This window comes from Papilio polytes, unplaced genomic scaffold, assembly GCF_000836215.1.
Source record: "Papilio polytes unplaced genomic scaffold, Ppol_1.0 DF822845.1, whole genome shotgun sequence".
NCBI classification, from domain to species: domain Eukaryota; kingdom Metazoa; phylum Arthropoda; class Insecta; order Lepidoptera; family Papilionidae; genus Papilio; species Papilio polytes.
In genome coordinates, this window is record NW_013526359.1 from 2,999,243 (window position 1) to 3,017,603 (window position 18,361).

The window sequence follows — 18,361 nt, forward strand, 5'->3', positions numbered from 1 at the left end:
GTTACTCACTGTCAACGTAACTTTTTAATGGTGAAAGAATTTTTGAAATCGGCCCAGTAGTTTTTGAGTTATTTCATTACAATCAAAGAAACAAAGTTTTCCTCTTTATAATATTAGTATAGATTGTGTAGTGTGTGCTAAATAGTGGCTTACGATAGTCAGTTAGAGCCATCTTTATGTGGAAATATAAAAGTTTGTGAACGAGCATATGTTATAGCCAGCATATTGTACGAAGTTGACTGAGCCTTCATAAAACATCCCTATGCCAGCTCTGGTAACTTTGCCACAAAAGAGACATTGTACAAGATGTACCAGCGAAGGCCTATTGTGCCGAAACTTTATGAACGTAGGAAACTACGAGATTGCAAAAGTTGTAAAAGTCTAGAGTATTTATGTGGAGTTCATACAGTTGTAAGAATCATGTATGGACCGATTGTTAATGTGCTCAAGGAGGCTTTTAGAGTCGCAAAGTAATCTTTAAATGACTGTGAGTCTTATATTACAGACTAGCCGTTGCTTGCGACTTTATCGGCTTGAAATTAAGAAAAGTAAAGACTTGCCTATCTTACTTAGTGGTTACGTAGCTTTTCAATGGTGCAAGAATTTTTTAAATCGGTACATTTGTTTTTGAGTTATTTCAATACATTCACTAAAAATAATGCACTAGCGGTTTTAATTAACTACTCTATGACAATAAGGTCATAGAGTAACTCGTCGGTTGTAGGAATTTCGTGTAGTACGTGATGCGAAAGTTTTATGCAGGCGCGCTGTTTGGTGCTTCATCGTGGCATATGTAATGAGGTCTGGAGACAAGGGCTTATGGACGAGTGATCTCTAGGTACAGATTAAATATAGTAACGTATTTTAGCCGCAGACTGACGAAAATAGTTTTTTTTTTACATATTACAGACAGTATTTGTTTAAAACGTAATAATGTTGTGAATAGGGTAATTAATATTTTCGGACTTGTATGTGCGCAAAAGAATAGGATGTATTTAAATGAACGATTATAATGGATTCTAAATTTATGCCAATTCACATATTTGCCCTAACTTTAGTTCCTTTTGTTACCCACCCCTTTTCTCATAAGAATAGGATGGAAAGAGAGCGTGATTTTGACGACGGAGGAGCGGTGTAGGAAGAGAAAATGTCCTCTTTCTGTGCGTCTAATCGACGGAGGCGAATCTGGTTAGGCAACGCATCCGCTATTACGAATGTCTATGGGCAGCAGTCGCTTCCCTATTTTGGTAGATTCATGTGGCCGCTTGCTCATTTGCCACCTTACAATATAAAAAGAAATAATGTAGTTAAGTAGGGTTGTCAATAATATTTTTAGTGTTGCTTATAACGAATAATGTAGACAGAGTATTCCTAATCATAATTAAGATTAGGCCTACAATATTATCTAAAGGTATAATCGCTAAATGATATTCAACAAAGAAATAAAATGTTTTGGTTATGCGTCATCGTTGTACAATGTAAATATTTATTTACTGTAATTACATCGATGTAGTGATAAGATAATTGTTACAATGGATTACGATTTACCACGTGATAGCTTTATTATCGATGTGTATTATCATACTTCATACTAATATTATAAATGCGAAAGTTTAGATGGATGGATGTTTGTAAGAGTTTGTAGCCTAAACGGCTGAATGTATTTAGATGAAATTTGCAATAGATGTAGTTGATAGTCTGAAAAGAAACATAGGCTAATTGCTTTTGTTGTTTTTTAAAACCACGCGGACGGAGTCGCGGGTGAAAGCTAGTCATACTATGGCTTGTACAGTTATCCATGTATCTTACTAATATTATAAATCGAAAGTTTAGTCGGAGTTTCCTACCTAAACTACTGAACGGATCACGATGAAATTTGCCATAGATTTCTAAATCTATATTCTAATATATCATAGTCTGAACGGATACATATTCTACTTACTATTGTTTTTATTTCAAGCAGGCGAGTCGCGGGCTAAAGCTAGTGATTAGTTAAATCAAAGCCTTTTTAATTGCTCTATCTATAATATTTATGTGAAATATATTTACCCAAGTTAAGTTATCGTATTGACTTGGCGATTGAACATTGAATACTATTATTTAAAATTCGAAGAAAAAAATAGTTCTTACTGTCATTGTAGGACGTTCCAAGAAAGTCGTTTAAACCTCTGTATAAAACTATGTAAACAGTCGTTGGTAAAATGGAGCCTGAAGCTTTGCTTGAGTTTGTAGCCTAAGAAAAGTTGTAATTATCCTTTCAACATAAGAGCCTTTAGTAAGTCGAGATGAGATGCGGACGTAGATATAACCGTGGGTTTTCACTGGCGAAATACGTAAATCTATATTGTCGTTCTTTTTATGTTTCTAGCAAAAAGGAGATAATAATATTTGTATTGTTATTAATTAAAAGAATTGTATAAAAGTTAAAAGTTTTTCCTATATGTGTTAAATTGATCATTATAAGTTACATATTTCGATAAATTTTTCGAACTAGCTCTCGCCCACGACTCCGTTTGCGTGGAATTGAAAAAAACAAAAGTTGTAGACAAACATCCATCTTAACCAAACTCTAACAAACATCTATCCATCCATACATCTAATCTTTCGCATTTAAAAGTTAAAAAACTTAAAAAATCGGTATAAAGTTAAAATTAGAAATAAACTAAGTATAAGCAAATTTTTCGAATCTTACGTTTTGCTTATTTTCGTATTATCTTTTACTATGGCGGCGTATCGTACTAAGCGCGGTGCTATTCTGAAATCCAATTCAAAAGTCGGAAAATCTGTTAAAATGGGTTATCCTACCGTACACGATCTACCGGCTTTGTTTCGTAAACGTACTTTAGCACAAAACCGCCTAAGAAAGATGTGGCTTCTGAAGCAAAGTCAAGTGGTAATCCTGACATGTTGGATTTGTTCTTTGCCCACTATTCGACGATTAATAAGTTCCTACTATCTGCTTGTACTCAGTTTATTCCTAAGTTTAACTTTATACCGTGTATATTTGTAAGGCTAGTCTATTAGAATTATTGTACAATTATAAACAGGAAAGATTGTATTGGAGTATTAATAACTTCTTCCTTATTATATTCAGATTCTCATTAAATGTTTGTAAATATCCATTGATTTAATAATTAAATAAAAATACTCAATCACCCTGATGTTTTTTAAACTTTCTACTTCCTGATTAATCTATTATCTATACTAATATTATAAAGAGGAAAGATTTGTATTTTTGTAAGTATTGAAATAACTCTAAAACTGCTGGACCGATTTCGTAAATTCTTTAACCATTAAAAAGCTACGTTATCAGTCACATAGGCTATGTTTTTTTTTTTATTTTCTTTTGATTTAACGCGGGCGATGTAGCAAGGAACAGCTAGTCTATTATATGGAGAGACACTTATTCAGGTGTTTATTAATTTAAAAAAAACCTTGAACTCCCATTTTTGTTTTAAATTTAATTGTGTAGGTAAAGCTTTCAAGTAGTTCTGAAATGCATAACAACTAAAATTATTTGATATTTAAAAATGTACCGTAAATACGGTATTTTCAGTACGTAGCAAGATTATTTTCGCTTGGCGCTTACGATAGAGTATTACGGCCTTGACCTGCCTACAACCCAGAGTGGAGGCAAACCTTTTCCGTATAAGTTTGAATTTTAAGGAATTTTTTCACACTTATACTATTTTTAATTTTAATAATTTAACCGTGAAATTTCACTGCATAAATATTTTTACTAAAATTTGTTGTCTCTATTTTTTCAATATTAATGAGAAGGGTGGCTATATGTTTTTATACAAGTGTGTTGATAATGGAAACATGCAGTAATAACAGTGTATGTTATGTCACAGGGGGCGGACATAGTAACGGCGTCATCCTCCAGCGATTCCCTGAAACAAATTGGGACGACACACCATTTCACGAGGGCATTGAATGGGTAAGCATCAATAAATATTCCTCAATCGACCATTAATATCTTATAGCTGAAGAAGTTCCTTAAACACCCCGTAACTTTTTTTACTAAAGAAACTGAAATATGTACTAAAAGAAGAAAATTAGTACCGCACTGTAGAAGTAGCACAACACTAGATTATTGGCATGTACGTCACATCTCTAAATGACAGCTGTCAATGTCATTTGAAGGATTGATATTCGCGCGCATTCCTGGCGGGACCGCTGATTCAGTGTTTAAATTAATATCGCTAGTTACAATTATGTTAATTGTTTAAAAGTATGAAAACTCTATCTAAACTACTTAAGTCGCAAATAGACGTTCAAAACTTTCACCTATTTCATTTCTAAGTTGTATTTGTTCGTGTACAGTTCTGCCAGCCGCAAGGATGGTCGCTCTCAACGGAGCGGTCGGAACCGCGCTTCTATGTGTCGGTGCTGACAGACGTGGATGCAAACAGGCACTACTGCGCCTGCCTCTGCTTCAACGAGACAGTAGCCATCACTCCTACAAAGCCCGCAGACGAGGTAACTCACCCTAAAAAAGTCAAATGTAGGCTACAAAGAGATTCAAATAACATATAGAGGTAGCATAGTTGACACTTTACGAGACTAGTGACACTAAATAATATTTAAATGTCTACATTTCACTTTGTGGTTTATTAGTTTATTTTATAACAAAAGATGAAGCTTATTATAATTTTGTGAAATGTTTATTACATAACAATACAAGGATATGGTGGTATAAACTTGACAACTAACATGATACCTTTCAAAGAAGGTACCGGTTGAAAAACGTTGTTCACATGTCTAGTCTATATTTCTTAAATGTCTATAGCTACAAAGTATAACGGCCAAACGTACCAATCTACTTATCAGTGGCAATGGAATGTCATTGTGATTCAACATGGCGCCGATTGTGTCAAGCTGTCCTTCCGTTTCCGTCAGATACGGTGCATAGTGACAGCGTTTGTCAGATTGTGTCCAAGGACGAGAGATACGCGGGAAAATAGAACGGATAGATTTTGATTGTGTATTGTTTTATTGTTTTATTTAGGTCGTTCATGAGGCTACTAAAATTATTACGTGTTTTGGAGTAAACTTTTTTGTTGTGAATACTGTTAAATCACGTATTTAATATATATATTTTAAATGAATTAAATATTAAACTAGTTATATGTCTAAATCGAAAGTATTTTGTCGTAGTTAGGTACTTAGGGCCGAGTACATTTTGTTTCTGGCATTTCGTGAATAGTAAAATGCGGTTAGGTTCGCTAAATATTTGTTTAAAAGCGAACACAGCGGTGTTAGTTGAATAGTTTATTTATTATGGGCAGATAGCGAGCTACTTTCTGTGAACGCGGCTATGTATATTTATAAGGATGGCTTCCGGCGTTTGTTTATGGCGGGCCGTCGGACCGTGCCCGCCTCTGGAAATAAATATATTATAGGATTATGAAAGTATATGCTTTTGATTTCACAGCTTCGCAATCTTTTACTCGCATTATGCTTGCATATAAAAAGTATGTATTCATCTATACTAATATTATAAATAGACAAGATTCTTCTTTAAGATTCTTGTATGTATTGAAATAACTCAAAAACTACTCGCCCGATTTCAAAAATTCTTACACCATAAAAAAGCTACATTACCATTGAGTAACATAGTTGTGAGCAACAGCTTTTATATTTAAAAATTAATGTTTACGTACTAACTCTTGTTTTATCTGTTCGTTGTGCTTTGTGTATTTATATAGAAGTTTAAAATAAATATGTCTTAGTAGGTTTTGTTATTGGAATGCGGAACCCTAACGTTTTGAAATAAATTCGTTTTTGTATTCCGTGTGAGAATCTGCTTGGTATTTTTGTTTACTATTTTTAGTTTGTGATTGCATTACTTTTATCCAATATGCTTTAATTGCTTCATTTACGAACTGACAGTAAGTTTTATTTCTAATTGTTGTCATATTAACAAAATTCTAATTTTTGTAATAAATCTCAACTTGTAGATTATTGTCATTAACAGAATCTCTTTATAATCTCGTAATTTCAAACTAAAAATCGTTGTTTTCTCTCGACTTTAAAGTTTAGATAAGTAAATATCTTGAGATATATTTATCTTGTTTTTGTTCCTTAACAAAAACATAAATAAATAATGACTTCCGCAACCTTCTGTCAGGTAAACTATGACACGATTTGTTAGGGGAAACCCATTGTAGCTGTTTTAAGACGTATTGTAATGCAATATGATTGAATTTAGCTTGTCACATAAATATGTCTAAGATTGCAATTAAGACACAGAGTATTACAACTCAGTAGACGAAACTGTAAATATATTAAAGTAATTTTTTCACGCAGTAATATATAGAAAATATAAATTCGGTTTACTAGATCATTCATAAATATTTTTAACATGAAAGTGTTATTAATTTATCTTTTCAATATATTTGTTTATATTAACAATTACGATAAATAATTATAATGCTCGACTGTAATCCGTCAACTTAAACATTCCGTTAGAATAGTTAGCTAGTTAAATTAATTTTGAAATGGAACAACTGTTTTTACTACACTGTCGTAACAAGTCTGTAATGGTCATGCTTGCTAGCCGGCGTGGCGTGCGGAGGTCCGTGCCATGGGTCTTTAGGTAGGGTGCAATCAAACGCAGGTGCCTACTCGACTGTACTGCGGTGTTGGATCAGCTATCTATCCATAGATTGTATGAAGTCTTTTTTAAGAAAATTTTAGATCGACTGAAACCTTAGATATACCCATTTAAACCCCTTAAGTCTGACAACGCATCTAGGGTTCCTCTGGCATTGCGGATGTTCATAGGCGTCGGATCAAGAAGCATCCCGCTATCTGCTCGTTTCCCACCTTTACTAACCTACTATAAAAAAAAGTATTTTAAGGGAAATTCTAAATCGATTGAGAACCCTACATACTTATTTGGGTTCTGTACTGATCTTTGTTGAAGAATTCCACCGACGAAATACATACACTGAAAATAGAATGAGAGAAATGGTAATATGTTTTTGTATATGTTTCACAGTGGAAATTAGAATAATATGAAATATGTATAGACATTAACATAGATAGAGAGGTACACATAGTTGCTTATTAAGAATACCTCTGAAAGGACTATATTGACTAGTTAATAAAAAAGAGTTACGTTGTGTCCCACTTGGTAATAACCAAGGTCATACAAAGAGGTCTTAGCAAGTTAAACACCTCTTCCGTATACAAATACCATTCCGTTACACAATTGACGATAATAGTCTCATTTTCATACTATACCTGGATTTTTTATTGTTTTTTACATAAAAAAATATTCCGTGAAATTTTTATAAAACCCATCTTTCACCTAAATAGTTTCGCCGGGAATAAAAGCGGTTACGCCCCTTGTCTGGTACGCAATTTATACGTTCTCCCGGGACTAATATCGCCTCATAGCAGAGTATTGGCAATCTATAGACAGGAATTATTAGCGATAAATTGGTTCGGGAAAACATTCATATATAGTTAAATCAGACGTAATAAGAATATTATTTATTAAAAGTGATGGAAAAGTATTTTATTTAAAGTGTTAAGAATGAATGGATGGCTACAAAGGAAGAGGAAGACCAAAGAAAGTATGGATGGATTGTGTGAAAGAGGATATGCTTAAGAAAGGAGTGGATTCAGATATGACGGCTGATAGAGATGTATGGAAGCAGCACATACTGTGCTGACCCTCCATAAGGGATAAGGGCAAGTTGATGATGATGATAGAATAGTTTTTTTTTTTGTGGGTGATATTGTAAGGCTCCGACCAGTTTATTAAATTACACAACATAAGGGTAAATAATGTTGTGAATATCAAAATGAGATAATCTTAATTAAAACGGTTGTAAACCAGTTTTGTTTTTGTCCGTGAGGGTGCATCAAACCAGCTTCCTTGTGCATACAAATTGTATAATGAATTTTATATCAAATCAAGTCGTTTATATGCAAAGCTATTTAAATATCTTAAATTATATGTAACACTAGCTGTTCCCGTGCGACTTCATCCGCATACAATTATGAAATTTTTATTGTTTACATGTGTCAAATTATCAATAGCAAATGTCAAAATGACATGACATGATGACAAAGCATGGCTACCTTGCTTCCTTGATGTTGGCAGCAACTTATGTTCTTTTTCCCACATTAGGGTTTTTATCCAAAATATTTACCCCCTAAGTTTAATGGCGTGAAAATATATAGCCTAAAGCGTGGCGTAAGTGTAGAGCTTTTTAATAAAAAAAGGATTATTCAAAAATATGCTATAATTTCTGACATCTTAGGCAACAAAATGTGTATTTACGCTTTATTATAATAGTATAGATTATAATGTAACATAGAATGCTTAATACTTAGTTAAGCTATCGGTGAAAACTGTTTGTCTGTTTTAGTAAATCAGTCTTTTCTTTTTAGAACTGGTAATTTAAATAACAATTTCGTCTAAAATACAATGTAATTAGGTCGATGAGGATAATAAATTCTGTGTTAATTGGCTGTGCTTTTACGAGCTCCGAGATGACACTTTGTCGGAATTAAGGCTAATTTTGTCGTTCTGTGATACATTTTATCACTGATTATATCTACAGACTTCTTTATGGTAATCTTTGCCTGTTCTTTGTTTTATATGTTTAAAAATAGATTCATACAACCTTACAAATAAACGCGGTATAGCTAAACTTAGGAATAAACTGTGTATAAGGAAATATATTATAAGAGCGTCGGTGGCTCAGTGGTTTGAATACTTGACTTGTAATCTACAGGTCTTGGGTTCGAATCCCGCCGTGTACCAATGTGATTTTCGATTTTTCGAATTTTCATATGTATATAATTTACCCGACGTTCTTACGGTGAAGGAAAACATCGTGATGCAACCTGCACATATCGGCGAAGATATTCAAAGCTATGTGTGAAGTCAACCAACCCGCACTTGGCCAGCGTGGTTGACTATGGCCTAGTCACCCCTTAATAGGGTAGGCTCCGAGCCCCTCGATGGGGACGTATAGTGAGCTGGTGATGATGAAGGAAATATTAGTACAAATTTTAAAGTTACAATACATTTTTTTATTTTATTTGTAAGGCTAATTACGATAAGTTATAACGGTTTTCGTTTCAATCTTTTTACTATAAAATAATGTAATGTTTTACATATAGTGTGGCTTTTCTTATTTTTGTTTCGCGAAAAACAATAAACTGAAAGCGATTGTGACGACTGTTCCCGTTTTATCGTTTCCCGCTGGTGTTCGCGGAATCACATGCCGTTTGTGTCGGGCCCCAGGATCAGAATTACTTACACCCTCCACACAACACATAGGATAGGCAGGATATGAGTGGATTAGGTTTTTTACTGTTTGTCGTTAGATGGACCTTTTTTGTGTGTGTTCCGTTTGGTTTTACACTGGTATTAAATGTACCATTTTGTAAAAACATTATATCTTTAAATGAATATGCAATTTGTAGTACAACATTGTTTATGGACTGTTTTTTTTTTAGAAAAAATAATCGAATAATTTAACCTACAATAATCAAATGCTCTAACAAAACCCTGGGAACATGATGTCAAGTTTTGTAGTGACAAAAAGCGAGGCGACACGCGCCGCTACGCGTGCGTTGTCAATCAAACATCTATAATACCTATAGTTAGACTACAGTAATGAGTACTATGGGATTTCTCAAGCTCTTTCACATCTAGCTTAATAAGGGTCTTGTCCGCTCTATGCAAATTTAAAGTCTATCAATGTTAAAATCATAAGCATAGGTAAAGAATACTAGCTATGAAAGCTAACAATAGATAGATTGTAAAACAAGTCGCTTTACCTTATTAGCTTCGTATCCCTTTAATTTAGCAATATTGTGTACAAACGTCTGTGTAATGATTTATGCAGATTGCTATTGTATTCGTGCAAAACGGTGCGTAAATGTGTATGTTGTGCAAAAATGGCAAAAAACGATCTTTGTACCTCGCATGTACAAAGCTGTGTATTGAAGCTACATTCATGATTTATTACAAGGTCGTACATAACAAATGCGTAATATATGTACAGTTGGGGAAACTGGCGGTGTTCCACGTTAAAAGTTACTATCTTTTAAACATTGAAACGCGACGTGGAACAAAAATCAATGCAACGCCTTTTAATGTGTCTGTATGGAAAAACTCGGTTAGTGACACACGGCCAGTATCATTTTTATTATCCCTTCGTTTGCACTCAATGCTATCTAATTAGTTATTTGTAGGAAGAGGTGGTGTATTATTGCAATGAACAAGGCATTTTTTAAAAGTGGAACACCGCGGATTTCCACAACTGTACATTGGAATAATAGCTAAAAAAAGCTTTGGTAGTTACGTCGTAATAGTACACATAGTATATTCGACAAAAACATACAACGCGCTATGAAATAGTTTCGTAACACGTAATTTGAAAATTGTATCACTTATTACAGTCATAGTGGAAAAATATATTACTCGTATACGAAAAGCGTATTATATCTTACTAATATTATAAATGCGAAAGTTTATATGGTTGAATGGATGTTTGTTAGATTTTGTAGCTTAAACATCTGAATGTATCTGGGCGAAATTTGACGTAGACATAGAGGTTAGTCTGGAAGAACACATAGCCTATTCACTTTTATTTAAGCCACGCAGACGGAGTCGCGGGCGAAAGCTAGTTATAAAATAAGGTATGGTAGGTTAGTGGAGTTGAATCGATAAACTGTCCGTTGCACGGGCAACGGCAAACATGCCATGGTGTACGTCATAGCATGGAAAGGGTTAACGACCCACTGTGGCGAAATTACTTACGAATCATGTACCGTATTGTGCTGTTACAGAACAAATGAATAGGTTAATGTTGAACTGCATAACAAAAAATCATAATCACTGGAAGTGAACTTATAGTGTGGATTTTTTAAGTAGTTTTTAAGTACTTACTGTTTAACTTGTTACCGACAGCGCGGCAGCCAAAAATACAAAACACTTATTATGAAACAAACATATCTTTATTGAAAACTTATTTACACAAAAAAATATACAAGAAACTTAAAACTCGAAACTATGTCGATCACATTCTTGACTTCTTCTTTTATATATTTTCTTTAACAAACAACGATGAATGCCTTGATGGCCAGTATGCAACCTCTTTGGCTGTATATATACTGCTTGTCAGCCAAAGAGGTTGTATTTTGCACTCAACACTTACTATAGTGAATCTATGTATTTGCATAGTATGTTATTGTAAAAATTGTAAAGGTAAAATAAATGAATTGAATTGAATTTTACTACGTTTCAATTCCAGCTTTCATTTATGCTTTGCTTCTTTTCTTATGAAAATTTTATTTAATTCTATTGAGTTTAGGGTATTATAGTTTTGACATACAAAATATGTCTCACTGTTTCCAATAACTAATTCGTAAATTCAATCGCTATCAAGTTTTAGCCAATTGAATGGTTAATGAAAAACCTAGTTGACTCCTTTGCCAGATTTCGTTTATACATTACTAGCTTTCGCCCGCGACTCCGTCTGCGTGGAATTAAACAAAAACAAAAGTAAATAGTCTATGTATTCTTATAGACTATCATCAACATCTAAGCTAAATTTCATCGAGAGAGAGAAACATCCATCCATAAATGGAATAAATAGTATCCTATGTCCATCTCCTGGCTCTAAGATACCTCCTCACCAATTTTCAATCATATCGGTAAAGCCGTTCTTGAGTTATAAATAGTGTAACTCACACGACTTTTTATATATGTAGATATCAGATTACGATATAAAAAATAAAAAAGTCAAGTATAGCATTTATTGCATTGTAACGGGTATGAATTTAAGAGACAACGGCTCTCCAATCGATCTTTATGCATGCCCGCTTGAATTGCGCGTGCGACGCGCTTATATTGGCCACTTTGAACGTTTAGTGCTCCATGTATTTAGTAACTTGTGATTTAATGTTTCATTTAGAGGCAGACAGAGAAAATTTAATTCGCATCCCACTTATTAGTCATACACAGGTTTGCACATGACTCTCCTTACTAACACTAACTGTGCCTCGCGCTCATCTCTTAGTGAATTAATAATTAACTAGCTTTCGCCCGTGACTCCCCCCGGGTTGTAATTAAAAATAGATGATTGAATAAGCTATGTGTTCTTTCAGACTATCCCCTACATCTATGCCAAATTTCATCGAAATCCGTTTAAGCTAAAAAAACTCTAGCAAACATCCATCCATCAATCTAAACTTTCGCATTTATAATATTAGTAAAAGTAAGATTGTAAATTTAATTAATTATCGACAACAAAATATTAGTCAAAAGTAATTAACGTTTGATTACTAATTGTAATTAGTAAAACGTTATGTTATTGTTCGCTAGTGACCCGGGTATGTAGGGCGTTCGTCCGCGACCACCATTGTCTGACAACATGACGAATGCACAATGACAACGTCACAAGTATACTATCCGATATCGATAGCGAATTCCGTTTATTTTATAAACTAGTTTTCCTTCTAGTCTTCCAGACTATCATCTACTTCTATACCTAATTTCATTGTAATACTTTCAGCCGTTTATGCTAGAAACTCTTACAAACATCCATCCATCTTAACTTTTGCATTTATAATATTAGTATGAAGTATGATGGCATCGTTACAACATTATGATGGTTCCAAAGTTGGCATTTGATGACACGTATCGCTTGATGTAAAAGTATGCGGGGACGAGGCGTACATCTTATTATTTTAAATGCGAAAGTTTACTGCCTAAACTGCTGAATGCAGAATTTCGAAGGAATTTGCCATAGATGTAGAGGATAGTCTGGACGAACACATAGATTACTTACTTTTGTTTTTTTATTCCACAGGGACACACTCGCAGACGAAAGCTAGTTTGAGTATAAGACACTGCAAAGACATGTATTTGCTTACCCCGAGCTGTCATAAACTTTGAGGCTTTTAATACGTTTTTTTTTTTTAATAAATTTGCAAAGTATTTTGTTAAGACCTTTGGTTTAATGATAGATGTGTCCAAACCATTCTTATAAATATTCTAGTTCCAAGTTACTTTTGTTTAATTTACTGCAGTTTTTAGTAAATCACTACTCTATTTTTACCTTGAATAATTTTACATAAATAGAACGCCTTGAGAATAATAAATACATTTTATTTACTAATATAAATGACCAAAGCTGTATTTGGATTTTTTGTCTACTCAATGTTACTTTTTTATTTTCTGTTACCTGAAAACTAGCTAGCACGTAGCCGGTGACGTACTTCCGCACCGGAAGTCAAGGTGAAAAAAAACTCCGATTCCCTCAACTAATGGGAGGATGTTCTTTTTTTTGCAACGTATATTTATTTTAGTGTCACCAAAGACACTTGTCCTTCATTTTTCTATTAAAAATTTGAATACTTATGCTGATTTTGAATGATCAATAATTTTAATAGAAAGTTATTTTTTTATAAATATTCACGGTTACTGGGACTGGTTCTGCCGTTATAAACCAGTGTAAACACGACTTGGTTCCGGTCTGGAAGCGTGATAAATTACTAAGCCGGAGTAGTATAACATGCCTTATGATGAATAATTACACAAAGTACAGAATTCTGTCTCAGATTGGTGGCATCTTTCTCACTCGATGATAGCGTATAAGGGCGGCAAAACTTGCCAGTAACTGACACTTTGCTACATTCTTCTGGCATGTAGGAGTCATGTGTAAATGCTAAAAGACATGCATGTACAATCAGGGAAACTCGTGGTGTTCCAAGTTAAAAGTACAATCGTTTAAACATTTAGAAATGAGACACGGAACAACAACGCTGCTCATAATTATATTTGTACGAACAAAAAGTCGGATAGCGTGTCGGTTTGTCTTTTTTGATATCATCCCTTTGTTTTCACCACTCACTGATATCTAATTAGTTATTTGTAGAAGAGGCAAAGTTTGTCTTGTTGCAATGAACAAGGCAATTTTGCCTTAAGTGGAACACCACGGATTGCCACGACTGTACTTATCATGCAAATGCTAGCACGATATATGATTTTGTGACAAATACGGGCATGTAAGTTGAGGGAATGGACGAAATATACGTCTAGTACATGAATTGATATGCAAGCTACTGTTAGATTTTACTGGCTTGTCTATACACATTGGGACAGTTATAGGCACTCACCAGTAACTAAGCGTGCAAGCTGTTACTCCATTTTACTGGCCCGCCCTAACCACAGGAGTCAAGTCGTTTAAGGGATACTATTAGATTTAATTTGTAATCTATATTTGGTTTTTATGTATCAGTACACACATAGTTTGTGAATGAGTTTACTATTTACCGTCGGCTTTATTTCGGCAGTAAACGTTTTATGGGGGTCAGTGTGCGCAGCGCGGGCGTGGTAAGATCGTTGATCTCACTTCCATTTCGTTTGGCATACTTCCCACATGTGGGAGTCTAGACTAGGTGCCTAGATAACATATTGATTAGATTACACGCACTTCTTATTACAATCTTACTAATATTATAAATGCAAAAGTTTGGATGGATGGTTGTTTGTTATAGTTTGTAGCCTAACGAATGAACGGATCTCGATGAAATTTCGCATAGTTGTAGAACATAGTCCGGAAAAACACATAACCTACTTACTTTTTTTTTAATCACGCGGACGCAGTCACGGACGAAAGACAGTATTGTTCATATGGTACTTGTTATACTCTTCTATTTTATTGAAGGCATTTTTTCCGACTTCAAGCTGACTAGATGAATTATTAACAAACTGTTTATGTTCAATTATTTTTATTAGCATAAAACAGAGCGGTTTTACTAATGTGAATTAAGAAGTAACCTAGTTTCTTACGCTCTTATGTGATATAAAAAAAAATTATTTAAATTGGAAGTGTTATTAATTGCTTTTTATGTAGATAAGTGGTGCATAAAATTATTGAATTACATTAAATGATGTCCTGTGTCTGTTCCCACTGCTATATCCCAGTGCCCGTAGATCTCAAACAAGTGGCATATTATAATGTCTATTTATATCCCGATATCATATATTATGAGGGCAACAACCTAACTAAATTGATTAATAGGGCGAGAGCGGGCGAATGTTTGCTTCAACGTTGGAGCCAATTTAATATTCTATTGTTCTATTTATAGTTACCAAATTCCTGTTATTTTACGTTTAGATATAAAGTATAAAATAAGTATATTGCTAACTTCTAAAGTTAGCAATATACTTCCTATTATTAAATCTTCAAAATTAATATCGTATTGATTGTCACAGATACGAGCCGTCTTTGAAAAAGATCATGTTCTTGTTAGGGTCATTTGTTTAAGAGCTGTAACAATGCGTGATTTATACAAGCATGCTTCGATGTTATTTATAAATTAATAAATTCCAGGATCCAAGGCAGAAACTATTTAACCATATTAGACAACAAGTCCTGTCTAAAATCCTCCAATGCAGGTCCTGCAGAGAATGTTTCGCCAAAATATAGCCTTTATGTTGGTCCGGGAATGGCGCAGGCTGGTATAATGAAATTCCGTCATCCCTCCCAAAACGAGAGGGTGAGGTCGTAAACTTTAACACCCTGTATATCGAGAAATAAATTTAATGCCCTCGAGCCGAGTCTTTAAATCACTTTTTCAAAACTTTCGATCCCGGAAGATGTACATTTTTATTGTTCTAGTAAAATTTAGACCCTATTTCTATTCAGTTAATGACTATTATCTTAGTGAGAATAATTTATTTGTTTCAGGACGAAGAATCCTTGGAGTCGAACCGACCAGTCGCCAATATTACCCACCATAGCATTATGTACGCGCCAAAGTGTCTCGTCATTGTATCCCGACAGGATTACATCGATACGTTTCGGGTAAGGAAACTATCGTAGCATTCGATACTTTGGTATTGCCAGCCTGTAGCAAAGAAAGTTGCCAGTATACGTCAGAGGACTAATTTTAGTCCCTTTCTTTTTCCAACCTTTTCTTAGAAAGGGATGAGAAGGAAAAGTGGATTTCACGGTGGAGGAGACGCATAGGAAGGGAAAATATCCTTTTTATGTGCGTCTCCTCCTCTGTCTGTTAAGGGTGGGCAACGGATCTGCAATTGCGGATGTCTATGGGCAGCGGTCGTTTTGCCATTTCGGCGGTTTCAGGTGGCCGGTTGCTCATTTGCCACCTTATAATAAAAAAAGTTAATTTTATGTATTATTGTTAGAACTGCCTGGGTATAATCTACACGGTGTGGGTTGAGAACCTGGGCGTTCCGCTGGAGACGCTGGTGGGCAACCTGGTCGGCTGTGTGCTGGTGCCGGGTGCTGGTGGGCCTCAGGTGCGGTTCAGTATCGGTGCTGGCGACCGGCAGGCGCTGCAGCCGCCCGCAGCGCCGCCCATGCCAGTCACACACACCGCTGTGCACATGCTGTTACGACTTCTGGGTAAGTGTGCATGTACCCTTATACTAAAGGAGGATTTTAAAGTTTGGACGTACAGTCGCGGATATCCGCGGTGTTCTACTTTAGGAAAAAATACCTTGTTTATTGCAACGAAACAAATTGTGCATCATCCTACTAAACTTATTAGGTAGACTGCTACCACTACTTGCACTGGCAAACGAAAGGATAATAATAAATAGAAAATAATCGTGTATCACTGACCGATTTTATTTTTCGTACAGATACATTTATAAGCTGCGTTGATTGGAGTTTTGTTTCGCGTCTCGTTTCAAAATTTAAAATACCACTCTGTGCGATCCTCTGCGACATGGATGGCGTTATGAATAGTCGAGTGTGGTGCATATCTGGTCCGTCCAGCACATACTTTTAGGCTGAAGTTCCCAAAGTATTTGGATAACAAAAACGTCAGATACCTTCCGTTCTGTTAATACATTCCGATTGCTGATAAATATGTATCTTTTTGTTTTTCGCTGGTCTTATGTTTCTTTATACGATGTTCCAGGTATCCACAATTCGGTGACCTTATGGTGTGCGGTGATGAGCGAGCACAAAGTGTTGCTAGTGTCTCTCGCTGCCGCCCGTTTGTCTGCGGCGTGTCGAGCGCTGGCTGCATTAATGTTCCCGTTCCGCTACGCCCATGTGTACATACCGCTGCTGCCCGCTGGCCTCGCGGAGGTGCTGGCCACACCCACGCCATTCCTAATAGGTGTGCATTCCAGTCTTAAGGAGGAGGTGTCGGAATTGGTGAGTGGTACATAAATCTATCACTGCACGAGCTGTTCTCGTGCTTTATCTGCATGTATAATTAATTTTATTGTTTACGTTTGTGGAATTGATAATTGCAAATGTCAAAATTCAAGTGCCCAAATAGAAAGCCTTTGATCTTTGGCAACCTCGCTTCCTTGATGTTGTCACCTTGAAGTTTTTGTCCCTTCTCCGCATGACGTTGTTTTTTTTTATTTTACCCTCTAAGTTTAATAGTATGAAATAATGTAGCCTAAAGTGTATCGTAAGTGTAGTGCTTTTTATTAAAAAAAAGTATTATTTTTAAAATATCATGTTTGCTGGCATTCTACATAACTAAGTAGTGAAACATAACTTATATTTTCTCTTTTTTCTAATTTGTCTCTTTCAATTTCCAGTTGGACGTTATAGTAGCTGACTTAGATGTTGGGTCGCTGCACATCCCCGCGGGAGTGAATATCCCCCGGCCCGAAGGCAAGCTGCTCAGCTCGCTGCAGGAGGCTCTAGCGCTGGTGCTGCAGCCCGAGCTGCGCTCCGCCGACTCGGCCTTCGCCCCCCCACCGCCGGCCGCTTCGCCCCCACATATGCTGGATAAGGAGATACGAGCTGTCTTTATGAGGACTTTAGCGAAATTGCTGCAAGGATATCGGTAATTATTCCTGTTCTTCTCTCTGATAATTACCTACAAATGTATAGAAATGTGGCAGAAGCAACCAGTGAACAAGACATAAAAGCTTTTCTTTGCAACTGCGAAAACGAAACTTTTTTTTTAATTGGATTGTGCTTTTAAAAAATTATATAACAAGGCACAAGAATGTCGTAAAACGGAAAGATTGGGATACAAAGGAACGAAATGCATTATAATTAGGAAATACTAGCTTTCGCCCGCGACTCCGTCCGCGAGGAATTAAAAGAAAGTGAGTAGCCTATGTGTCTTTCTCGACTATCCTCTACATCACAACACAACACAACCAATTTAACAGTGGTAGTGCCCGCTTTAACATGTTAACACTGCAGGGCACGCCCGGTGTAATACCACGACCACACAGAAGACAGACGTGAAGTGGAAACAATTCCATGTTTCGTCTGATGAGTGTGGTGCCGGAGGCCTAATTTAAGTCCCTTCTCTCTTCCCTTTTCTCTTTACCATCCTTTTCTTATAAGGAGAGGTTGGGAAGGGGAAG

At 35.6% G+C, this 18,361-nt stretch overlaps 1 protein-coding gene across 1 annotated transcript in view; it reads left to right on the top strand.

Moving 5' to 3' along the window:
• LOC106105480 (myotubularin-related protein 5) overlaps window positions 1-18,361 on the top strand; it is a 47,024-nt gene that overhangs the window by 4,950 nt on the left and 23,713 nt on the right. The window contains 6 exon segments of the mRNA XM_013285810.1: window positions 3,855-3,940; window positions 4,327-4,482; window positions 15,735-15,851; window positions 16,196-16,415; window positions 16,936-17,177; window positions 17,576-17,826. Of these exon segments, the coding sequence (XP_013141264.1) occupies window positions 3,855-3,940; window positions 4,327-4,482; window positions 15,735-15,851; window positions 16,196-16,415; window positions 16,936-17,177; window positions 17,576-17,826 (1,072 nt within the window).